General features: G+C 41.3%; 1 protein-coding gene across 2 annotated transcripts in view; it reads left to right on the top strand.

Moving 5' to 3' along the window:
* ap2b1 (adaptor related protein complex 2 subunit beta 1) overlaps positions 1 to 24,337 on the top strand; it is a 265,422-nt gene that overhangs the window by 218,736 nt on the left and 22,349 nt on the right. For both annotated transcript variants that reach the window (XM_072243607.1, XM_072243606.1), the window contains one exon: positions 14,169 to 14,323. In XM_072243607.1, the coding sequence (XP_072099708.1) occupies positions 14,169 to 14,323 (155 nt within the window). The remainder of the gene's footprint in view (positions 1 to 14,168; positions 14,324 to 24,337) is intronic.

The following is a 24,337-nucleotide window of genomic DNA, read 5'->3' as shown; positions in this document are numbered from 1 at the left end:
AAAGCTGGAACGTTGGAGATACAAGGAAATGCAGAAGCTGGAACCTAGAGCAATAAACAATCTCTGGTGGGATGGGAGTGTGGAAGAAATGGTTAATGCTATAGGTCAAAATCATGCATATAAACTGAGGGTGGAGAGGAGAGATAGTCAGTTACAAAGAGAACAGTGGTGAGACAGGGATCACAAGGTGATTGGTGGACTGAGGAATCATAGTCAGATGGAGCCTGGAGGAGTGAGATTGGGGAGCAGAAGGCAGGTGGATGTTAGGGGGAGGCAAACAGAAAAGGAAATTGGAGCGTTACATCTGTGGTCCTTTCTTTCCCAAAGCCTTAGCAAGCCTCAGGCCAAAACACTTGTTCGACGTGCAGCAAACGATCTGCCGCAGGAATTTAGCGGGTTAAGAATTAGAATTTTATTTCTTATATCCATCTCAGAACATGAGGGAGTAAAAATCTTTATGTTGCGTCTGTCGCTGTGTACAAGCAATAAGGAAGAGAAATGTGGGAGGATAGTGCCCAGACACTAAGATTGTATACACAATTTTGTATACATGTATTTACAGTCAGTTACAATGTACAGTCAGATATACAATCAGATCAGTGTGTATTGATACATGTAGTAGCCTGGTGGAAGCTGTCCCACACCCTGATGGTCCTGGCTGTAATGCTGCAATACCGCTTGCCGGACAGAAGCAGCTGATACAGTTTGTGGTCTGGGTGGCTGGAGTCCCTGATGATCCTCTGCGCCCTTTTTACACGCCTGCTGCTGTAAATGTCTTGAATGGAGAAAAGCTCACATCCACAGATGCTCTGGGCTGTCTGCACCACTCTGTACAGTGCCCTGTGATTAAGGGTAGTACAGTTCCTGTACTGGGTGGTGACACAGCCAGTCAGGATGTTCTCGGTGGTGCCCTTGTAGAAAGTCCTGAAGTTCTGGGGACTCATGCAACTTCTTCAGCCATCTGAGGTGAAAGAGGCGCTGCATTTGTGGGAGGAAAGGAATTGATGTTTCAGGTTAAAACCCTATATCAGGAGACAGAGAATGGAGAGGCAAGATGGCCAGTCTAAAGAGGAGAAAGAGACTCATGAGAAAGGAGTCTGAGGTGAGGTGATTGGTGGACTAAGGAGGAATGACAAGTGCCAAGTAATATACAGGAGGGGAGCAGGGATGGAGATGAGAGATCATGGCAGATGAATCCTTTTCTCCCATAGATAAGCTGTTCGACCCACTGAATTCTTCTAGCAGATTGCTTGTTGCTCATTATTCCAACATCTGTAGCCTTTCGTGTGTTCACACTTGCTCAATATGTTGTATTTGAAAAAACATTAGAATTCTGACAAAGATTTTGCCAGCTGTTGACAGTAAGGAGCTAATTCAGTGATGTCTCCCATTATTGTAATTGGGCCCTGGTATAATTGCATCATTATACCACAATGGTATTGTTCCTTGGATCCACGTTTACTGGAAGATTTCAACCATTTTCAGAGCGGCAGTTCTAAACAAGTCTCTGGCTGTGCGCAAGCTGTTAACACTGTACATGTCTAGTGCAACACCTACTCCAGCTACCTAGCCATTTGACAGCAATCGACTCTTTTTTTACACGGAAAATCATTAAAGTATCTGCTGATTAGCTGGATGACAATCAGTTGCCTCAACACTGGTGAACTGTCCCTTTCTAATTCCTATTTCAAGACACTGATTCTATTTACAACATCCTTATGTTGTAGTGGTTTTCAGGGAATAGTGAAGTTCTTCCTCGTAACCCTTTGGCATCAGTCACTTAATGTGAATTCATTGAGCCCACTTAATACTACTTGCAATCTATTATTATTCTTCTCATTCAATGCCACACTTTCAAGCTTCGTATCATCTGCATCCATGACTATTATATATTAAAGAAATGTAATTTTACGTTATTTGTAGAATACTCTCCCCGAAGAAACAGTAGAGGCTGCTTCATTGAATGTATTTAGAACACAGATAGATGTTAGCATAGTAGGGGGGGATTAAGAGTTAAGGGGAAAAGACAGGTAAGTGGAACTGAATCTTATGATCTTATTGAATAGCGGAGCAGGCTTGTCAGGCCAGATGGCTTAGTCCTGCTGCGGCTACTTATGCTATTATATCTGATATGAAAAGCTAACAGTTACCTCTATTTCCTGCTTCATTAAGAATTACTTCTTTAAGAAAATTACCTATTCATGCTTTGTGTTCCTATTTGTGTTACTAATAATGTTTTAACTCCCTAAGTTTCAATCTTGCAACCTCCTTTCTGTTGTAGACTTTACTAAATGCCTTTGAAAATCCATGTAGACATCATCTGCATTCTATGCATCAACTTCTCTATAACCTTTATCAAAAAAAATTCAATCCACGCTGGCTGTAATCCATTCAGGTTTGCAGTCCCTGTATGTGCCAAGGTTGTGATGAGGTCTGGAATAGAGTATTCCAGGCAGAACCCAAACAGTATCGGTGAGCAAATTATGGGTACATTTCATTTAATAGCATTGTTCATGGAATCTTTTATTGTTCCATTAATATTCAGGCCAATGGGAAATTGATTGTACAGTAAGATCCCAATGATACTGGAATTTTAATAAAGTGGCAGAAATGTCAGTTTTCCTTTGAATCATATTTTCACACACCGTCCTTTCGTCGTAGTCTGAGGAATCAAGTTTTTTCACTCTTCCCCTGCTGTCTGATTATCAGTATGATGGTTCGATGGTACAATTTAATATCAGAGACATACAACCAGAAATCCTTCCTCTTCACAGATGCCCACAAAACAGAGAAACACCCAAAGAATGAATGGCAAAAAATGCAAGAACCTCAAGTGCCTCTCTCCCCCCATGCACAAACAGCGGCAAAAACATCAACCACCACCTCCCACCATACACGGAACAGCAAAGCCCCCAGAGACCATGGTCCAGAGTTCATCAAGAACTACTGTCCATCCCAACACCTCGACATCTCAGACAGGATCTCTCTCTCTCACTAGCGAAGGAGAGAGGGATCACTCCCTCAACAGATGACAGAGAGTCTTGCAGTGTTGCTTATTTGAGTTCCCCCAACTTGAGGGTCTTCTTTCAACAGTGTACACTGCTTTCTCAATGTCTCAATGTCCTGTGATGCTTCAGTTGGCGACACCGGCGAGGAATCAAGGCCATGCCCCAAAGGCACACATCTTCCAGGCCACACCTGGAGCTTTCAAAAGCACCAGGTCGCTCGGCAAGTCCTGAGAGTGAGAACCCACCACTGTGAAGAACATCAGTTTGAGTGGAGCTGTGGATCACGGACTCCAACAGGATGAAATAACTTGTAGCATTTAAAAACTCAAATTATTTAGGAATTATATTCCAGGTAATCATACAATTTTAGTAGTTATAGTGCAATTACTTCCATGAGATTAGAGTTTAAAAGCAGTTTCAAACCAATTATACATTCACAATGGGATTATATTTTTGGCGAGTAAATACAGACTAAAATGTACTAGCATCTATTTCCTGTTCAAAGTAAACTAATTATATACTGTGATGAAATGTTGTATCCAGGCAAACGCTTCCTTCAGTCAACAATTTCAATATCACTATTTTGTTTGTTTGCATAGCTGAAGTGGTTATTCTAATTTTTCATTATTAGCATTCCTTAAGATTCTCAGACAAAAGTCCAGAGATTGAGCTTCTATTTTATGACAGTATGTTGAATATTCCATCCTTTTGTAGCCAGATTAAACCACAAGGATCCATTACACATCACCCTTTCTTAACATTCTCACACCTCTGTACATTGACAGAGTCTTGGTTCTATCAGGGCTTGCTGACAGATGTTAGATTTTGCCACTTTCTGGATTTGTGAGCCACAAGCCATTTCTGATTTTGCAGCTGGCCACCTCTGTTAATGTAGGCAGAGTTTGCCATTCTCCTTGCAAGTGTGTATAAGCAGTGTTCCTAATACTAACCTCTGGGAAATAACAGTGAGCATTTCCCTCCAGTCCAAAAGTCACAGCCTTTCACAATTGTTCTTTGTTTCCTGCCAGTTAGTAATTTTCCTCTGTGTTCTTACAGTTGTTTCTATTCCAATAACTTCAAATGTGATGGCAAGCCTCGCGTAGTAGTTTATCAAACAACATCTCCAACTCTTTATTGCCACATCAGCTGTATTTTGCCTTTCAGCATACACAGTTCGTCAATATATTCTTTCAAGTTAGTTGGGTATACTTTGCCTTTTATAAATTCATGCTTACTTTCTCTGAACAATTGACTTTTTTCAAGCAGCTTCTAATTCTGTCCCTCACACCACTGAGGGTAGCTTGATTGGTTTATCTCTCCACCCTTCACTGAGGAAGGGTATGACATCAGTAATGAGCTAATCCATAGGTCCACTGGCGCTGCTGCCTCACAGTTCCCGTGACAGTTTCAATCCTGACTTCAGAGCTGTGGGTGTGAAGTTTACATGTTCTTCCTATCACCACTTGGACTTCTGGGTGCTCCAGTTTCCTCCTACATCCCAAGGGTTAGTAGGTTGGTCTGCTGCTGTAAATTTGTCCCTAGAGTGTAGGTGAGTGTAGAATCTGAAGGAGGTTGAGGAGACTGCAGGGGGAATAAAATAAGATTAGTGTAGACCTGGGGTGCACGGACCCCTTGGTTAATGATAAGGGTCCATGGCATAAAAAGGTTGTGAATTGAATTGACTTAATTACTTACATCCTTAATATACATGAGTAAAAATCTTTACATTACATCTCCGTCTAAATGTGCAATGTGCAATTATTGTAATTTATAGTAGTATGTACTATGTACAATAGGATAGTCAATATAACATAGAAATACAGTTAAGCAGTCTGATGGCCTGGTAGAAGAAGCTGTTCCAGGGCCTGTTGGTCCCGGCTATTACACTGCAGTACTGTTTCCCGGGTGGTAGCAGCTGAAGCAGTTTGTGGTTGGGGTGACTCAGGTCTCCAGTGATCCTTCGGGCCCTTTTTATGCACCTCTGTTTGTAAATGTGCCGTATAGTGGGAAGTTCACATCCACAGAAGAGTCCTGCGATTGAGGGAAGTACAGTTCCCATACCAGGCAGTGATGCAGCCAGTCAGGATGCTCTCAGTCGAGCCCCTGATGTAGATGGTTGCTTGGTTGTGGTTAGAATGGCCTATTTCTGTGAGGACTAACTTTGACTTTATGATTCTCTTGAACGATTCCCTTGGAAAATTATGGCCAGGACTTCTGCAATTTCCTCCATTGCTTTTCCTCAAACTGTATCCCACATGGATCAGGTTACTTACCCAACTAGTCTTCCCAGTAACTCGTCATCAATTTTCAAGACAGGCAAAACAATGTGACATCCCAGCTGTTTTTGCTCATCTTTTCTGAGTGAAAATCTAACTCCAAAACGGCTGCTGAAATTGTCAGGTGTGGAGGTCTCTCCCAATTACAGTATATATGGCCAGTATTTTATTTTTTATCTCTGGCCATTTCATGGAAACAGCACCAAGCAACCAGGAAAACTCAGAAGGAAGATTCTCAAAATTGTAACTATTATTTTCTGTTTAGATAATGATTAAAAAGTAGTATGCCATAGGTCTTTGAAAAGCTAGAAGGCACAGTTAGCACAAATGGAAAGCGTAGAAAGCCTGCAGTGAGGGTCTGGGGGCAGAAGTTGAAAACTAATGAGTCTCTGGTGAATAGCTGGAATGGAGAAAATGAGTAGTTAATAATGGGTTGCTTAACTCCTTTCTTTTAAAAAAAAGCATGATAAGATTGAGTTGAATGTATATCAGAGTTAGAGAGGTAAACAAGATATGATAATTTCCTTGCTGCTGGGACATGAAATGCATCTTCCATTGAGTATTCGATTTTTCAGATCTTTAATACAGCAATTTGAGCCACTCCCAGCACTGGGGGAAAATATTTGCAGAATTTTTTTGCTAATTAAATCAGCAAAGTGGGATTCATGAGAGGGAAAGATTCTGCAGTTTATGTAGGAGGAGCTGAATTCATTGGTTGCAGAAAATCTCAACTGGCTGGTACTTAGTGACCCAAGCTAGGGAATGTTGAACTTGAATCTAGAATGAATTGATTCAAGTCAGGGTCCCAGAATTGTTTAGAAGCTTGGCAAAATGTCCCCAGTAATTTTTTTGTTACTTTTGCCCAAACCATTATAATCTTTAGCTTCTGTGTCAACAATTGTACATTTTTGTATCAGACCCAATGAAATTTGTATAGTAGATCTTGATAAAAAGAAAAACTGATGAATCTTCCTTACTACAGTGTGAGGAGACACCAAGAACTTGCTCTGTGCCAAGCCATAGGCCAGAATACTCTACATTAAATGGAAAGAGCTGTTTCTGAATAAAAAGCTGAACATATTGGAAGTACTCAGATGATAAGACAGTGTATTTGGACAGCAAAACAGTGTTAATGTTTCTGCTGAATAGTCCAATAAAATGGAGCTTTCTTTTTCTGTTGCTTTCTATTTAAAATCACAAATCCTTGTCTCTGTATTTGTCATCCCTGTTTCATTGAAAACCATTCCATCGCCTCAGCCTGTCGTTTTCCTTAGTGCAACAGTTGGTTCCAGTTCCTTAAGTTCAAGGCTTGTTAACTTGAATGGATGTGACCAGGAGCCTATAGCCACTTTGGCTGTTTACCAACAGGTCTGACCACTATGTGACATACTATCAGGCTCTGTTCCCACTTGCCAAAGCTGCTGTTTGTTCTAGACCAATCTTAGATTGCAAAGTCAAAGCCTGGCTGTTTTTATCACCAGAGGAAAAACATTTCTGGACTGTTTTTCCACTCTCAGTTCCAAAAACATGTGAGCAGTCCGTGTAATTATTAATCATTTATTAAGCTTATCTGCATCACTGCCACCCTATAAATCATGTTACAAAGCTCAGCTGCTGTATCTTGCCTCCTACTAGGTCCCTTGTGTTGGTGCGTGGCCAAATGGTTAAGGCGTTCGTCTAGTGAATTGAAGGTCGCTAGTTTGAGCCTTGGCTGAGGCAGCATGTGTGTCCTTGAGCAAGGCACTTAACCACACACTGCTCTGCGATGACACTGGTGCCAAGCTGTATGGGTCCTAATGCCCTTCCCTTGGACAACATCGGTGGCATGGAGAAGGGAGTCTTGCAGCATGGGCAACTGCTGGTCTTCCATACAACCCTGCCCAGGCCTTTCCAAGGTGCAAATCCATGGTTTCATGAGACTAACGGATGCCTATTTACTAGGTCCCACTTGTAGTTCACTCATGTGCTTATTAACCTAGACAGGCAGCAGGTTAACTAATGTTTCAGTTTTAAAATGCTCATCCTTGTTTTCAAATTCCTCCATTGACTAACCTCTGTGTCACCAAGAGCTCCAGAAGCTGCATAATCCAGCAGGCTACGTTCACTGCTCTAATCCCAGCCACTTGACCCTATCTAGTTGGAGGAACAACACCTTATATTCCGTCTGGGTAGCCTCCAACCTGATGGCATGAACATCGACTTCTCTAACTTCTGCTAAGGCCCCACCTCCCCCTCATACCCCATCTGTTACTTATTTTTATGCACACATTCTTTCTCTCACTCTCCCTTTTCTCCCTCTGTCCCTCTGAATATACCTCTTGCCCATCCTCTGGGTCTCCCCCCCCCCCCCCCCCGTCTTTCTTCCTGGACCTCCTGTCCCATGATCCTCTCGTATCCCCTTTTGCCAATCACCTGTCCAGCTCTTGGCTCCATCCCTCCCCCTCCTGTCTTCTCCTATCAGTTTGAATCTCACCCCCCCCCTCCAACTTTCAAATCCCTTACTCACTCTTCCTTCAGTTAGTTCTGACGAAGGGTCTCGGCCTGAAACGTCGACTGCACCTCTTCCTACAGATGCTGCTTGGCCTACTGCGTTCACCAGCAACTTTGATGTGTGTTCCTATCTAGTTATGTTAGTTGGTTCTGCATTCAGTTGCCCAAAGCCCTAAGTAGTGAAGTTCTGTCTGATTCTTTCTTTGTATCCACCTTTATTGTTTCTTAAAATCCATTTGATCACATTTCCCTACTATCTTTATCTGTCATGTGTTCAGTAACTCTCCTATGGAACAGTTTGGGATGTTTATGCTGCATTGAAACCCGTAATTAAATGGAAGGTGAATGTTGTGAAAAAAATTGGACCTGAACCTGCTGCTCATTGTTGCTGTTCCTGCAAAGCAGGGGTGAAATGAAGGCTTTTTGGAACAATGTAGACAGATACTACAGTGCACACAAAAGCAATTTACAATCTTGGCAGCATTGGAAGTGAGAGCAACGTCATTGGCTACATTTCACTTGATCAAAACCAAGTCAGAAAGTGAAACCACAATAGAAAACAAATAGAAAAAGGTGGAAGCATTACTATTTAGCAGATATATTTTTATTTAAAAAGCATTTCCATTATTTTCATTATAACTTATAAAAACTCTGAAAATGCAATGTCTGTTCATGATTCAAAAAAAAGGCGGAGTTTGATTGTTGTTTATAAAATCCAGATTGGTGCCAGTGATAAAAACACATTGTTCTCGGCAAACCCATTTGTCACAAAATTATTGTGAACATTCACATTCAGGCCTATACACCTTCCCAATGGCAGAGATACGCAAAATTTATGTTTATCTCTTGGTGTTATCTGTGACTCTGAAGCTCAAATTTACCATTGCTTTTATGGTTATGTCTTCTGTCTTTGCATCATACTACTGCAGCATAGCAGCAAATTGCACGTCATGTAAGATGGTGATAATAAACTTGATTCTGATTTCCTGTTTTTACCGTTATAAAAAGGAATAAATTGATTGAAACAACTTTTGATTTGGAGCTTGCGAGGATTTTTACTGCATTATTCAGCTTTTTCCTCCCAGCTGGAACATCACTGGAATAAATAAGGTTAAACGACTCTAAGCTCAGAGAGCAATTGAACCGTGCATCGACTGCAGAATAACGATAGATTTACACAGCTAGAAATTCCAGCAAGGTTCAATATTAACTTGTTTTCTGTGGAATTTCACACTGTTTACACATGGAGGAGACTATCTGCAGTCTCCATACTTTAAATGGGTTACAACATTCATTAAACAAATAACTGAAATTTTTATTAAATATGGTGGTTCACAGATGGTTTAGGGTAGCACATCTTTTATGCCACTTAGGGAAATTGTGTGGAAATCTGATCCAGAAGCACAGTAAATAATACACTTTCCTTCTGAGTCTTTGCTTTATCTAATATTCTGAGGCTTGCAAATGCCAGGCATGAACAGTGCTGTCCGTTGGTGAGCATCATTAGTGCATATTAAAGATACAGGTATCATGGGTCACCCAGATGGAAGCAGGTATTCAAACGTTACACCCCAGATGATAACTGTGCCCTAATTTGTTTCCCTGAATAGGTCACCTAACTAGTTAAATAATATAATGCAGAGTTCCAGCTGTACCATGGGGAGCATTCTGACTGGCTGCACCATTCTGATATGGGGGTGGGGGGCTACTCCACAGGATCAAAGTAAACTGCTGAGAGTGGTAAAATTAGTCCGTTCCATCCTGAGTGTTAGCCTCTGTAGTATCCAAAACATCTTCAAGGAGTGGTGCCTCAGGAGTGGGCTAATCAGCTTGGGGGAAGTAACTGTTTTTGAGTCTAGTAGTCCTGATGTGGATTCTGCATGGTTTCTACCCTGATGGGAGTGGAGCGACCAGTGGGTAGCAGGGTTAGTGGGATTATTCATGATATTGCTGGCCTTTTTCTGGCATCTTTCTGTGTATATGCCCTTGAGGGTATGTAGGCTGGTGCTGGTGATGCGTTTGGCAGTTTTAATAACCCTCCTGTCCGTCACAGGGCAGTTTCTATGGCACACAGGAATGCAGTGTGTTAGGGTGCTCTCAACTGTGCATCTATAGAAGATCGTGTTGATGTGCAGAGTTCTGCTCTCTTCAGCCTCCTCAGAATGTGGAAGCGTGTTGGTGAGCTTTCTTGACTGTGGAGGATGTGTTCTGGGACGAGGAGAAGTTGTACAAGATCAGCAGTAGTTTCTACTGCTTTGCCACCAATGTAAAGAGAGGTGTGTGTGGTCCAAGTTCTCCTGAAGTCGATAACCATCTCCTTTGCCTTGTTGACATTGAGGAAGAGGTTATTTTCCTGGCACTAGGCCTCGATCTCTTCCACCTCCTCTCTGTAGGCCTTCTCATGAGCCCCACCGCTGTCGTGTCATTGGTGATTGTAAATTCGATAATGTGATTTCTTGGGTATTTGTCTGTGCAGTGGTATGAAAGCAGAGTGTACAGCACTGGGGGCACTCTGTTGATGGGGAGAGAGGAGAAGTTGTGCATCCTGACAGTCTGAGGTGTGTTGATTACACCCAGTTACACAGTGATCAAGAATAATGGATAATTGTAATTTCCACTTAAATAGTTAATCTGTTCTGAAACGTGTCTCCAGTATTTCGTCTCTTTGCTAATTACAGTTAGCTGCAAGAAAGCATTAACTTATGGATTAATGTTACTTGGTTTCAGTAGACAGGTTAGGATTCTTTTTCTGTAGGTTTATATAAAGCCAGGGAGTGAATGAAAAATTACTTGTCTGGTTGCTTGTTTTGCAACACTCATAACACCAAATGTTCAATAATTTGCTGTTGTGACAGTAATGCAGTTACAAGGAAAATTGAGCATCAGCTCGTCTGGTTATGTCTGAAGTTACCTCTGGGGAAAATCATTGATTTGCTGCAGGTTTTAGTCTATTTCCTCATTCCTCTGCCGATGGTTCTTGGCAGCAGGAGTCTAGGGGAAGGTTCAATGAAGATACAGAAGGCTGACGAAGGGTCTCGGCCTGAAACGTCGACTGCACTTCTTCCTAGAGATGCTGCCTGGCCTGCTGCGTTCACCAGCAACTTTTATGTGTGTTGCTTGAATTTCCAGCATCTGCAGAATTCCTGTTGTATACAGAAGGCTGTGATTGGTTTAGAAAATGCAAACGGGGGGAGCTATTTCAGTAACTGATGGTTCAAGAACTAAGGCTATGTCCACACTACGCCGGATAATTTTGAAAACGAAGTTTTTTCTCTTCGTTTTGACCCTCTGTCCACACTGAACCGACATTTTTATCCCCCGAAAACGGAGATTTTCGAAAACACTCTCCAGAGTGTGTAAACTTGAAAACGATTGGTTCGCGTTGTGTGTACGGGATAAATGGAGAGATTTTAAAACGTTGTCATGACAACAGCACAACAACAATGCTTTTTCTGCTTCTGCTTGGGACTGCGCAAGCACTGCCGGACGGCTGTTCTTGGTTCTTGATCCTCCAAAATATTCCACATGGAATTTAAACTGGAGGTGGCTTTCAAGCTGGTCCTCTCGGTTTATCTGTTTGCATCCTCTGTTCTTCTGCCCGTACCCTCCGGTCTCCCAGTCTGCGGTGGTCGTAACCTTGATCTCCTGTACCCCGGGGTCTCCAAACCGGCACTGTCACTGACTGACCACCGCTGTTATAACGTGCAGTCGGTGTGAACGGTGTGAGAGTTAAATTGTAAAGTGAGTTTTTTTGACTAGATCCCTTATATTGATTTGATTGAGTCTATCTTTAAAAATATTAATGTCAGAAATACTGAGCAGATCTGGCGGCAGAAGATTTCACTCACTTGTTGTTCTTGGGTAGAGGACGGCTTCATGCGTGTGTTGTTTACTTTATTGTCTACGTTAATAGTTTGTTTGGAATTAAACATCTGCACTGCTTTGCTGACTCCGTAGTCGTTTGTAACTCGCAGAAACAGCTCGACCTCATTGTCTGTCTAAACAGAGAAGTCCGGTCTGATTTTTCCAGCGGAGGTTTTCTTTATATTCCTCGAAGACATTGTTGAAAACTTTCTTTCGCTGTTGTTGGTACTCTAGTTTTATTCTATGGAAGTAGCACAACGCCGCCGCGGAAACGTAAATATTATACCGTTTCCTCTTCGCTTGTTTTCTGTAGATGTGTCTCCGTATGCCCAGTAGGAGTAGATTCGCCCAAATATCCCTTTTGGTGTGGACAGAGATATTTTGAAAAACGCCTAGTGTGGACGCCTGTTGTTTTTACTCGAAACTGGCGTTTTCAAAATTATCTGGCGTAGTGTGGACGTTGCCTAAGAGACATAAATTTAATTTGAAGATAAACTTTCAGAGCCTGCTTCAAGGAGTAATAATTAATACGTGAAATTATCTGTTTTACAGTAACTCTTCCTGTGCCTTCTCTGAGTGAGGCTGCCAGTTCATGTCATCTGTTTGTCAGACTTGATTTGGTGTGGCGCAAGGCTGTTGAGAACTCAATTGAAATTACTAAAGCCTGTTTCAGATAGAATCCTGAAGGCCAGCAGAAAGGGCTCTTTAGTTCATTTGGCATTCAGTGTATCTGAGTGGTGGAAAGCTCCAATAAGAGCAGACAGCATGCTAGTTTATTTTGCTGGTTCGTTTGTATTCAAGATACTGAAAAGCTGTCTGCTTACATCTGGAGCACAGTTTACAGTCTTGGCCTAAGACAACTAAGAGAGCAGTAATGTGGTTGCTGCTAACATTTTAAGCTATGATTTGATCAGGTGGGGCCTATTCTTAAAAATACCTTGGAAAAGACCATGTATAATAACAAAAAAGAGCTTGTTAGCATAAAATGTGTCTTTATTATAAAATGTCTTAAGGTACTTGAAAGGGAAACAAACCAGCAAATATTCTCTTTAGACTACAGGATAGTGTTTGGTTAAAATACTGAGGCGTTGTTTGGTGGCCTTAAGAAAATATCCAAAGGGCTAGGCTCAATCATTTAAATGTTCTTATACGAGATGCAAGGGACAGACAAGAATGATCTAGGACAAGGGCATTAAGTGCAGGCGGCTGATAAGGACACTATTAGAAGCAGTTCAGAGGTAACGAATGTGGAAAAGAGTTTAGGCAGTGATGAGGATGAGATGAGGGCATAGTCTACAGTGTGAAAGAGGAGGGAGATAGTTTTAATGATGCGCAAAATATGTTTTGCAGCTTAACTACAGATCAAACAGAACATCAGTGTTCCTAAGTTGAAAGGGGCTGGTGTCTGCACCAAGGGAGCTGAGCTTTTGGTGGGACATCAGAAAGTATAACTTCAGACTTTGGTCAGTCTGCTGTTTGTTTATTTAGAGATCTGCACAAAACAGACCCTTCTGGCACAACAAGCTGCCCCACCTAGATTATCCTAGACATGAGGCACTCTAGTTCTTCCACAAACTGATGACAGACAGGCAGGAGGAAATTGAGGGGTCAGGACTAATCACAATATACTTAACTGCACTCCCAGTGTAAATGATGTAAATGTCAAGATTCTGTATGGAATGACAACTGAAGTATTTGGTCCATTGACATTATGCCTCGGTATACCCTTATGAGCTTTACAGTAAAGGTTAATAGTAATACTTGTTCCAGGTTGGTTTTGTATCTCCAATACAAAAGTGTGTCATCCAGATAGGGGAGAGAAAAAGGTCAGTTCAAGCTTCTGCTAAATCTTGCACTAAATGGTGCAAAAGATTGTTGGGAGTGGCCAGCGGGCAGTTTGCTTATTCAGGTTACACTATGTGCAGGCCATCACTGAAATTAGAAATCTGTGATTTTTGGATTTGCTTTTTGATGCTGGTACAATTTTAATGTACGGTTGTTGGTACATGGACTCACTGATCGCTCATATTCTAAATTAATTTTATAATAAGTATTTTAATCTCTTAAAAATGCAAAATACAGCCATTGCCCTGATGCTTAATTTATAAACTATTATTTTCTGGTGACCTCAAGAATTTAAAATTCCTCTACAGTACAGGCTTTAATTCAACTTCCTGATAATAACATGGCTGTGTGCAGAACCAGACTTTTAATTAAGTTAAAACCTAAAAAAACAGCTACTGTTTTAGCTTTCAGATTATCCATAAGCAATGTAGCTGTATGCCAGTCAACGTGATGGAAAATCCAGGATCTGATATGTTTGTCAGAAGTGCATCTCCCTCACTGCTAACTAATCATATTGAACAGATAGAGAATATGCCAATCAAACTTGGCTGTGAGGATAACCAGTGAAGGACTGTAAAAATAACCAATTAACGATAAGCAATCAAGAAAATTCTAACAGTAAGAAAACAGAATAAATGGGTGAAATTGTATCTGTGCTCATATTTACTGTTATGTTTCTTTTCAGACATGGTGTCCAATAAACTGCAGAATAGCAACGTGTTTACCATTGCTAAAAGGAATGTGGAGGGACAGGATATGTTGTATCAATCCTTGAAGCTGACCAATGGGATTTGGATGCTGGCAGAACTGCGCATTCAACCTGGAAACCCCAACTACACAGTAAGTGTTCATTATTGTCCAAAGATGATTTTTTAATCGTATAAAAATCTTTCTAAAGGATGTTTCTGCTCATTGGTCATGCTTATAAAACGCATAGAACTTAGGTGGCATTTGAAACTTTATATCTAGCTTGTCTAGGCAATTTGGTGGAAAATCAGCTCCAATTTGAGCATGTAATCACTGCCCTGTCGCTCCTTGTTGGTTTATCTGCATGATGGTGAGTGTGGAAGGGACACAGGTGAATTGCGATAGTCGGCAAGATGGAAAAGCCTTCTGAAACCTTTTAAATGGGAACGTGGACGTATGGTTCCCTGTGCCTCGTTTCAGAAGGTGATCAGATATCAGGGAACTATACTTCAGCCAAGAGAGGTCACTTTGCCATTATATTTGGCTTGATGGTGGAAGAAGTTGGTCATAATTGATTTTCTTGAAAGTTACCATAGTTTCTTCCACACAGATGCACTGTGCTACAGTAGCTTCCTCTGAGCTAGGCACACACATTCCATGCAAAACACAGCCATTTACTCAATGTATGTGCATTTATTCATATCACAAAATACCCCTAGTGTGCTTTGATTTTTCTTCAAGTCTAAGCATGCATAAATACATTCATTGTATTCCAATTCTACAATTCACTTCATATTATTAATGCATTGTGCTTCAGAGGTATAATTTCTGAAGGTTTTTATAAGAATACATGGAAAAGGAGACAGTATAATTGTTTTCAGAATGCTAACTTTTCCCCATTTTGGATTTGGCACGATAAGGTGAAACTGGTAAGAGTGACACCAGATTCAGTGCTGAACCGCATCACCATTTCTGAATTCCTAAACTAGCATTGCCAAGGCTGAATACTGTGATCTTTGTACTCAGAATCCTGTGCAACACAGATTGAAAAAAATTATGGACTAAACTTCTGTGCAGTTACGGAAATCATTAACATGTTATACAAGAGAATAGAACATCAGGCTAAGTATAATAGGGTTATATTAGATTATATTAGTTAAATACAAGATTAAGCCTCCTTTTATAAATTTGAAGTTGACAGCCATTCAGGTATTCAAGTCTATTTTGCCTTTTTGTTAATTGATGAGTGATTATCCCTCAACTCCAATTTCCTGGCTTTGTTGTACATCTCTTAGTACTCTCACCTAATAGAATATCTAACGCTCATTGAAGGAGAGAGTTCCACATTTCCATTAAAGCCCAGGATATGCAAGAAACCTTTAAGCACTGTGCCTGATTATGGTACAATCTGTTCAAGAAATGCCATAGATTAAAAAATACCTGTTTCCATACTATTACATTTCAAGCATCATCACAAGTTTCTGCTACATTAAGGAAGTTGTGTGTACGAAGCTTTATAGTGTACCTTCTCAATTCTCAAGGATATTACAGGTTGTTTATTCTGTAGTTGTAGTCATATTGAGATGTGGTGTATTCACATTTATTAGGGCCTATATTATTGACTCATCTGAGTTCCCTGATTATGCAGCAGTACCTGAATTAATGAGAACATTGGCCACAGTATACAATATATAATATTCCAGACAAATTGGCTGAAAGTCTTCCTGCCTCTGGATTGATTCCCCATATGGACAAATATAACATAAATCTTGCTCAGCAGAGATTATATTATAGCTGACGTTACAATTTTAATATCTACCCACACCAGTACACCTGTTTACATGCAAATTTGGACATTAGATTTAGAGAAGGGATTTAAGATAGAAGGTAATTTGCAGGCTCAGGAGAATTGAATCAAGCCTTAAATTGCAAGAACAGATTGCACAACCTGCCTTTTTGTTCCTGGAATTGCAGAGATTGAGATGAGCTGTGTAAAATGAGGATAAGGAATATCTAGAGAAACTGGTTCTTCCAGTGGCAGTGTGAAGAATGCAGAACATCATAGCAAGTACAATTTTAAAATTCTGATAAACATCAGGACATTTTCGACATAGAGGATTGATGAATTTTCTCCAGTAATTTTCTTCATTCAGGCTTAGAGATGCCAGAAATAGCCAGGAATGAAAATGAAACAATTTCATTCCTTCAACAAATTAGGAACTATGAAGAATTTGCAGGTGTTGGCAATCATCTTGAATGTTACAATGAAAATAAAGATTTGGAGGTTGCAGTCATTGATAGCATTGTATAAAAACAGTACATTATCTGCACTAGGTGTCTGCGCTGCTTTTGTTCATTTACAGTAAATCAAAAGAACACACTGGATGAAGTCCTCCATCGATGACTATAGGGCAGGGGTCCCCAACCTTTTTTGCACCACGGACCGGTTTAATATTGACAATATTCTTGCGGACCGGCTGACCGGGGGTTGTGGGGTGTTGTTCAGGTAGGGTTAAACTCACCTCAACCTGTCTTTCGCAGTTAGGGTTGCCAACTTTCTCACTCCCAAATAAGGGACAGAAGTAGCAGTCAAATCCCGGGACACTTTACCCGAGGAAAGACTACCATGACCATGAAGCCTTGCACAGTCGTGTGATCTGCGCATGCGCATACGTGCCAATTTTTTTTCCCCACAAATCAGTTTTCGCTTAATCTTCCCGACTATGCTGCACATACATTATTTCTACTTTATATAGGCTGTGTATTTATCATATCATTCCTGCTTTTACTATATGTTAGTGTTATTTATTTTCGGTTTTATGTGTTATTTGGTTATGATTTGTTTGGTTATTTTTTGGGTCTGAGAACGCTCAAAATTTTTTCCCATATAAATTAATGGTAAATGTTTCTTCACTTCACACCATTTTGGCACAAAAGGTTTCATAGGAACGCTGTACCTTGGCGGAAATACGGAACAGACCAATTTAGCCCAATATACGGGATGTCCCGGCAAATACTGGACAGTTGGCAACCCTATGTTCAAGTTCAACAGTGCGTGACAGGGGATGAGGAAAGGTGCAGCTGACTCATATCGTTTCCTCACAGCCCAGTAGCAGCCTGCAGCCCAGTGGTTGGGGATCGCTGCTATAGGGAACTAATACACAGTTTTATGATACTGTAGTAGTATTGATAGTGCTTTAATTTCTTCTATATTTCATTTAAATATATTATTTGTTACTCATTTAAATGCTAATTTGTCTTTTTTTAAATATCCTTTTGACTATTTCCAAGTAACTTCAGCTAATTGGAGCAGCTGCTTAATTGGCCCAAAATATACTGGATACGATGTGGCCCTATTAACCACAATCCACCGTACTTTCTGTGTGAGCTTTTTTAATTGTTGTGTTAAATACAAGCCACTATTATAGGTTAATCATACCTAATTTGGTTGTAATTGATTATAATTGACATTTATCATTGCTATCTTTTCACATCCATTATTTAAGTGGTTAAAATGCTGCAGATTACTTTGTCTCATTTAAAGTAACTTTAAGTCTTGATTTATCTTGGTAATTAGTGCACATCTAACTGGTACTTTGTTGCAAGAAGGACATATAAAAAGTCATTTTACTAGTCTATGGTTTCACCTGCCACTCTTAAAGCATCATTCAACTGATAATATTTGCAAAGCTGTCAAATGAAGTATTAATCCCATTTGGTCAGACAGCTGGTGCTCCAGCTTCCCTACAGCCGCCAACACCTCATCTCTCCAACTTGCACAACCATTACACGCATCCTTCTATAGTCTATGCCAATGTTTCTGTGAAAGGAGGATGTTTATGTAGTAAGATGGCCTTCATTGTTCAAATTATCTACATGATCCAAAAACTATAATCATTCATGTTTGATGATATGAAAAAAGTGTTCAGTATTAACTTCAGATCAAAATGAACTGCAGAATGGCTTCAGTGTGGGAAACTTGTATCATGTGGAGTATGTGGCAGTGGTTATAATGATAACAATTTTATGTAGTTTGTAATTTAAGCCAGGTTTTATTTTAATGAAGATCGTTTTCAAACTGTACCAAGTGTCTTTATTAAAATTTTAAAAATATGTACGCAGTTAACAAGATTCTAATTTGGATCAGTGAAATGTTTTATGTATTCCATTGAATGAGATTGCCAAATTAATGACAGTGGTGTAATATTGGGAGCCTAATTTGATATGCTGGCAACTGTCAGACACCACCTCTTACCTACCCTTGAGATGGTAACCCTCAGACACCTCTTCTTATTTACCCCTTGAAGCATCGACTGTCAGACATCTCTGAAAAGCCGATGACCCCTTCCCCCAACTCCAACACTCCTCCTCTTCTCGGACACCCCATTCTGCTGCTCTGGATCTTTTCATCTCTAATTCAATAGGTTCAATAGGTACATCTAATGTCAGAGAAATGTATACAATATACATCCTGAAATTCTTTTTCTTCATAAATATCCACAAAAACAGAGGAGTGCCCCAAAGAATGAATGACGGTTAAAACGTTAGAACCCCAATGCCCCTTCCCACACACAAGCAGCAACAAGGCAATGATTCCCCCACCAGCAAAAAAGAATCAGCACCCTCCACCGAATACTCAAGCGTGCAGCAAGCATCAATAAAGACACAGACTTGCAGTACCCCAAAGATCTGTGGTAATTCAAGATACCACAGGCTCTCCCTCTCCCTAATAAGTGAAAAGAGGTGTCCCTGTTTCACAGTGAGAGGAGAGAGATAACTCTCAAGACCATCAGGCCATTGTCTCCAACATACCAACCTCATCAACTCTGGAGATCTCCCATCCACTGCCACCAGTCTCATAGTTCCCCTACCCCATGCTGCTCATTACTACCTCCTACCCAAGATGTGATTGTCCAGGTAGGCCCATTGTTTCTGCCTGCTCCTGCCCCATTGAACTCATGACTGCAGACCTCGACTTCACTTTATTCCCTTTGGTTTAGTCCCTTCCCGCTTACATCCATAACACCTCACATTCACTCAACAACTTTCACTTTCCTGGCTCTGGTTGCCTCATTTTCACCATGGATGTCCAGTCCCTATGCACATCTATCCCACATCAAGAAGACCTTAAAGCTCTCCACTTCTTTCTTGAAAACAAATCAGTTCCCCGCCACCACCACCCTCTTCTGTCTGGTGGAACTGGTCCTCACCCCCAACAATTTCTCTTTCGGCTCTTCCCAGTTTCTCCAAACTCAAGGTGTAACCATGGGCCCCTGCTATGCCTGCCTTTTCGTTAGCTGTGTGGAACAGTCTATGTTCCAAGCCTCCACTGGTAATGCTCCCCATCTCTTCTTCTGCTACATTGTTGACTGTATTGGTGCTGCTTCATGCACCCATGCTGAGCTCATCAATTTCATTAACATTGCCTTCAACTTCCACCCTGCCCTTAAATTCACTTGGTCCATTTCTGACATGTATCTCCCCTTTCTCGATCTTTGTCTCCATCTCTGGAGACACACTTTCTACTGATGTATTTTATAAACCCACAGATTCATGCCGCTATCTTGACCAGACCTCTTCCTGCTCTGTCTCCTGTAAATAAAAAAGTCACACCCTTTTCTTAGTTCCTGTGTCACTGTGAATCTGTTCCCAGTATGAAGCTTTCTTTTTCAGGACATCAGAGATGTCCTCCTCCTTCAAAGTATGGGTTTCTGTTCCTTCACCACTGTTCTCACCTGCATCTCCTCCACTTCCAGACATCTACACTCATCCCATCTTCTCACCACCTTAACAGAAATAGAATTCCTCTTGTCCTCACCTACCACCCCCATGAGCCATCGCATCCGACACATTATTTTCGGCAACTTCCTCCACCTCTAAAGGGATCCTACCACCAAACATGTCTTTACCTGACCCCTCTCTGCTTTCCACAGGGACTGCTCCCTCCATGATTCCCTTGTCCATTCTTCCCACCCCACTCATCTCCCTTATCTCCCTCCTGGCACTTAAACCTGCAGGCAGCAGAAGTGCGACACCTGCCAATTCACCTCCTCCCTCACCTCCATTCAGAGCTCCAAACAGTCCTTCCAGGTGAGGCAGCACTTCATCTGTGAATCTCATGGGGTCGTGTACTGTATCCAGTGCTTCCGATGTGGCCCCCTCTATATTAGTGAGACCCGACATAGATTGGGCATCCGCTTTGTCAAGCATCTCCACTCCACCCACAAAAAAACGGAATTTCCTGGTGACCAATCATTTTAGTGCCTATCCCCATTCACATTCTGACACGTTGTTCGATGGCCTCCTCTTCTGCCACGATGAGGCCACTCTCATGTTGGAGCAGCAACACAAATTATTCCATCTAAGTAGCCTCCAACCTGATGGCATGAACATCAATTTCACTAACTTACGATAATTTTTTTTTTACCTTCCCCTTTCCCTCTTCTTCAATTCCCCTCTCTGGCCTCTTCTCTTCACCTGCCTATAACCTCCCCCAACGCCTCTCCTCTTGCCCTTTCCACTCTCCTCTCCCAGTTTTTGTCTATTCCAGCCCTTTGCCTTTTCCATCTACCATCATCTAGCTTGTTCTCCTCCCACCTTCTTATTCTGGCTTTCCCCGTTCATTTCCAGTCCTGATGAAGAGTCTCAACCAAAACGTTGACGTTTTTCATTTCCATAGATGCTGCCTGACCTGAGTTCCTCCAGCATTTTGTGTCTGTTCTGAATTTCCAGCATCTGCAGAATCTCTTGTGTTTTTGGTACAAGTTTATTGAACTTGGTGACAGTGATGTCATGTTCTTTTTAAACTACAGTTAATTCTGCATTAAAGGGAGATCCCAACAAAGAGAAAAACGTATTTATATAGTGCAGAGTCGGCCCTTCCAGCCCTTTGATCCACGCCACCCCAGTAGCCCCCGACAAACCCGATTAACCCAACCTAATCATGGGATAATGTACAATGACCAGTGGACATACCCGATACGTCTTGGACTGTGGGAGGAAACTAGAGAACCCGGGGAAACCCATGCATACCACAGGGAGGATTTACAGAGTCTTTATGGATGCTGCTGGGATTGAAATCTGGAATGCCCCGGAGTGTAATAAACTGCTGTGCTACCATGGCGTTGTTGTAATTTAATGTGAATTTAGGATTCAGCTGAGTAAAGGGTGTACATAGCACCATTTGGTGTTCAAATCACCAGTGTTCTACACCTACAAATGTCATATCATTGTTTGCATCAGGAAGCAAAACTTCATGTTAAAAAGATCAGACAAAATTGGGTTCCACAGTTGACTGAAGAGAAGCAGCCGCACAATTTTTCTGTAAGAGGTAATAATGAAAGTTTCATTGAAGGGAAATTCTTATGTTAATGCTTTGTGCCTTAGCCTGTCTGAACCACTGGAAAAAGTGAATGCTAAACCCCACTTAAAATTCAGAGCACTCTGCAGCAGTCATTTTTAGTTTATTTCCAAAGTCTGAAGTGTTATTTTTGCAGACTTGTAAATTAGACCCTTAGAACCAGATATGTGGAACTGTTTCTCTCCCAGTAATTTTTTTTACTTTAACTCCTAACCTGCTAAAGAATTCAACTCATGGCTGTTCATTTGCTAGGATAATGAATAAAAAATAAAGGAGCACTGGACAGTACAAAATGTGTTTGACTTCAGTTCAATTTAATTAGACTGCTGAAAAGAAATTGGCCAATACTTGACTGGCGACATCTAGATACTAGTGAACTTCAGCTCCCAATGTGAATCTAAAGCTATTTTAGTGCTAATTACCAAGGCAAATAGAGTTAAGGAATAATAAATTAATGTCTGGCATGCTGGAGGGGGCACTCTTCTAAAAAGGTTGTTCTTAGAGAAGTTCGAAATTTGCAGTACAACAGGTGGTTTTATATTTGGCCCAGGAGTTGCAGTATTCTGACCATGGATGACAGAAATAGGAAGAACTTCATTTTCTTGCATTAATATCCTTTGTCCAGTTGATAACAGTTTAATTTAAAAGAAAATGTCTGTTTATTTTGGGGTTGTTAATGGTTTCCCACACAAAGGTTAAACAAGCAAGTCCTTGAGTGCTCAGATCCAGTCCCTGACTGGGACTGAATTAATTGCAGTTGGGTTCCTCTGTATGGTAGCATTAGGGAAAAAAATTCCCAATTCTAATTTCAACTCCCATTGCTACACTGGACTCTGTATTTTATGAACCCTTCATCTGGATTTCTCACCAGAGAACAGTTCATCTCCATCTATCCTTTTGAACCTTGTGTCAAGTTCTCCAGTACTTTGTTTCCTTTCCCATCTGTGACTTGGTGCCATGAAGTTTGCAGGGCGCTAGAGAATCCCAGATAACTTCCTCCCAACTGTTGATTTCCATTGAGGGTTTAAAGAATTTTAATTTGATTGTGGTCAATACAACAAAACTGCTTGTTTGATATTGTATATTAGGTACTCAGAAGTTTCCTTCAGCCAAGTATTCTTCCCTACAACTGACGTCAGGACTGGGTCTTGGCCCGAAACGTCGACTGTACCTCTTCCTAGAGATGCTGCCTGGCCTGCTGCGTTCACCAGCAAGTTTGATGTGTGTTGCTTGAATTTCCAACATCTGCAGAATTCCTCGTAGTGACACTAAGTGCTTGTTTCTTTCTATCCTGCCAACTATCTGAGATTAAGCCTGTTCTCACTCTTGCTGTCATTTTTTGGCTCAGAGCGCATCAGATTACACATTTTCTCCTGCATGATGTCTGCCTTTTCCCATCTTTGTAACATGTCCCAATTTACTCCATGTTAAACACTGATTCATAGCTTTGTTACCCCAAGGCTTAACTGCTTCCACATGCTGCTTTATTCCGTACAGTAATGGAGTCAATAATATTAGAGCACAGAAGCAGACTTTTCAGCCCATCTAGCCTGTGCTGAACTATTCTGCCTAGACCTATCAATCTGCACCCAGACCATAGCCCTCAATATCCCTCCCATCCATATACCTATCCACATTTCTCTTAAATGTTGAAATCAAACTTGTATCCACCACTTCAGCTGGCAGCTTGTTCCACACTCTCACCACCCTCTGTGCAGAAGTTCTCCTCATGTTCCCCTTAAACATTTCTTCTTTCACCCTTAATCCATAACCTCTAGTTCTAGTCTCACCAACCTCAGTGGGGAAAAAAACCTGCTTGCATTTATCCTACCTATACCCCTCATAATTGCGTGTGTGTGTGTGTGTGTGTGTGTGTGTGTGTGCGCGCGCGTGTGCGTGCACGTTCCTAGTGGAGTCGTTGGGGCGCCGTCATGACAAGTTTTTTGCACCGATCTTTTTGGTATGCTCATCGTACGGCGTGTCTTGGGCATCTGAAACCAGGCGGAGCCCATCCCTCTCCAGGTTCTTTTTACAAGGTCGAGTTGTTAGCTCGACACTCAACCCAGGCACAGATGGAAAGCGTGCAAGGTAGCCGGCCAGATTTGAACTCGGGACTTCTCGCCCCGAAGTCCAGCATTGATACCACTACACCACCAGCCGGCTATAATTGTATGTACCTCTATCAAATCTCCTCTCATTCTCCTACTCTTCAGGGAATAAAGTCCTCACCTATTCAACCTTTCCCTATAACTCAGATCCTCAAGTCCCAGCAACAACTTTGTAAATTTTCTCTACACTCTTTCAACCTTAGTAATATATTTCCTGTAGGTGGGCGACCAGGACTGCACACAATACTCCAAATTAGATTTCACCAACATCTTATACAGCTTTAACATTAGCATCCCACTTCCTATACTCAGTATTTTGATTTATTATGGCCAATGTGCTAAAAACTTTCTTTATGACCCTATCTACCTGTGACACCACTTTTAAGGAATTATGGATCTTTATTCCCAGATCCCTCTGCTCTTCCATGCTCCTCAGAATCCTACTGCTCACTGTGTACGTCCTTCCCTAGTTTGTCCTCCCAAAGTGCAACACATCACCCTTGTCTGCATTAAATTCCATCTGCCAGTTTTCAGCCCATTTTTTCCAACTGGTCCAGATCCCGCTGCAAGTTTTGATAACCCTCCTGGCTGTCCACTACATCCCTAGTCTTGGTGCCATCTGCAAATTTGCTGATCTATTCTACTACATTATTTATCTAGTAATATGGCACAGAGTACGCCATCCAGCCTTTCGAGGTG

The sequence above is a fragment of the Mobula birostris genome, chromosome 25 (genome assembly GCF_030028105.1).
Source record: "Mobula birostris isolate sMobBir1 chromosome 25, sMobBir1.hap1, whole genome shotgun sequence".
NCBI classification, from domain to species: domain Eukaryota; kingdom Metazoa; phylum Chordata; class Chondrichthyes; order Myliobatiformes; family Myliobatidae; genus Mobula; species Mobula birostris.
Note: the sequence above shows the minus strand (reverse complement) of the source record. Positions and strands in the feature narration are given on the sequence as shown.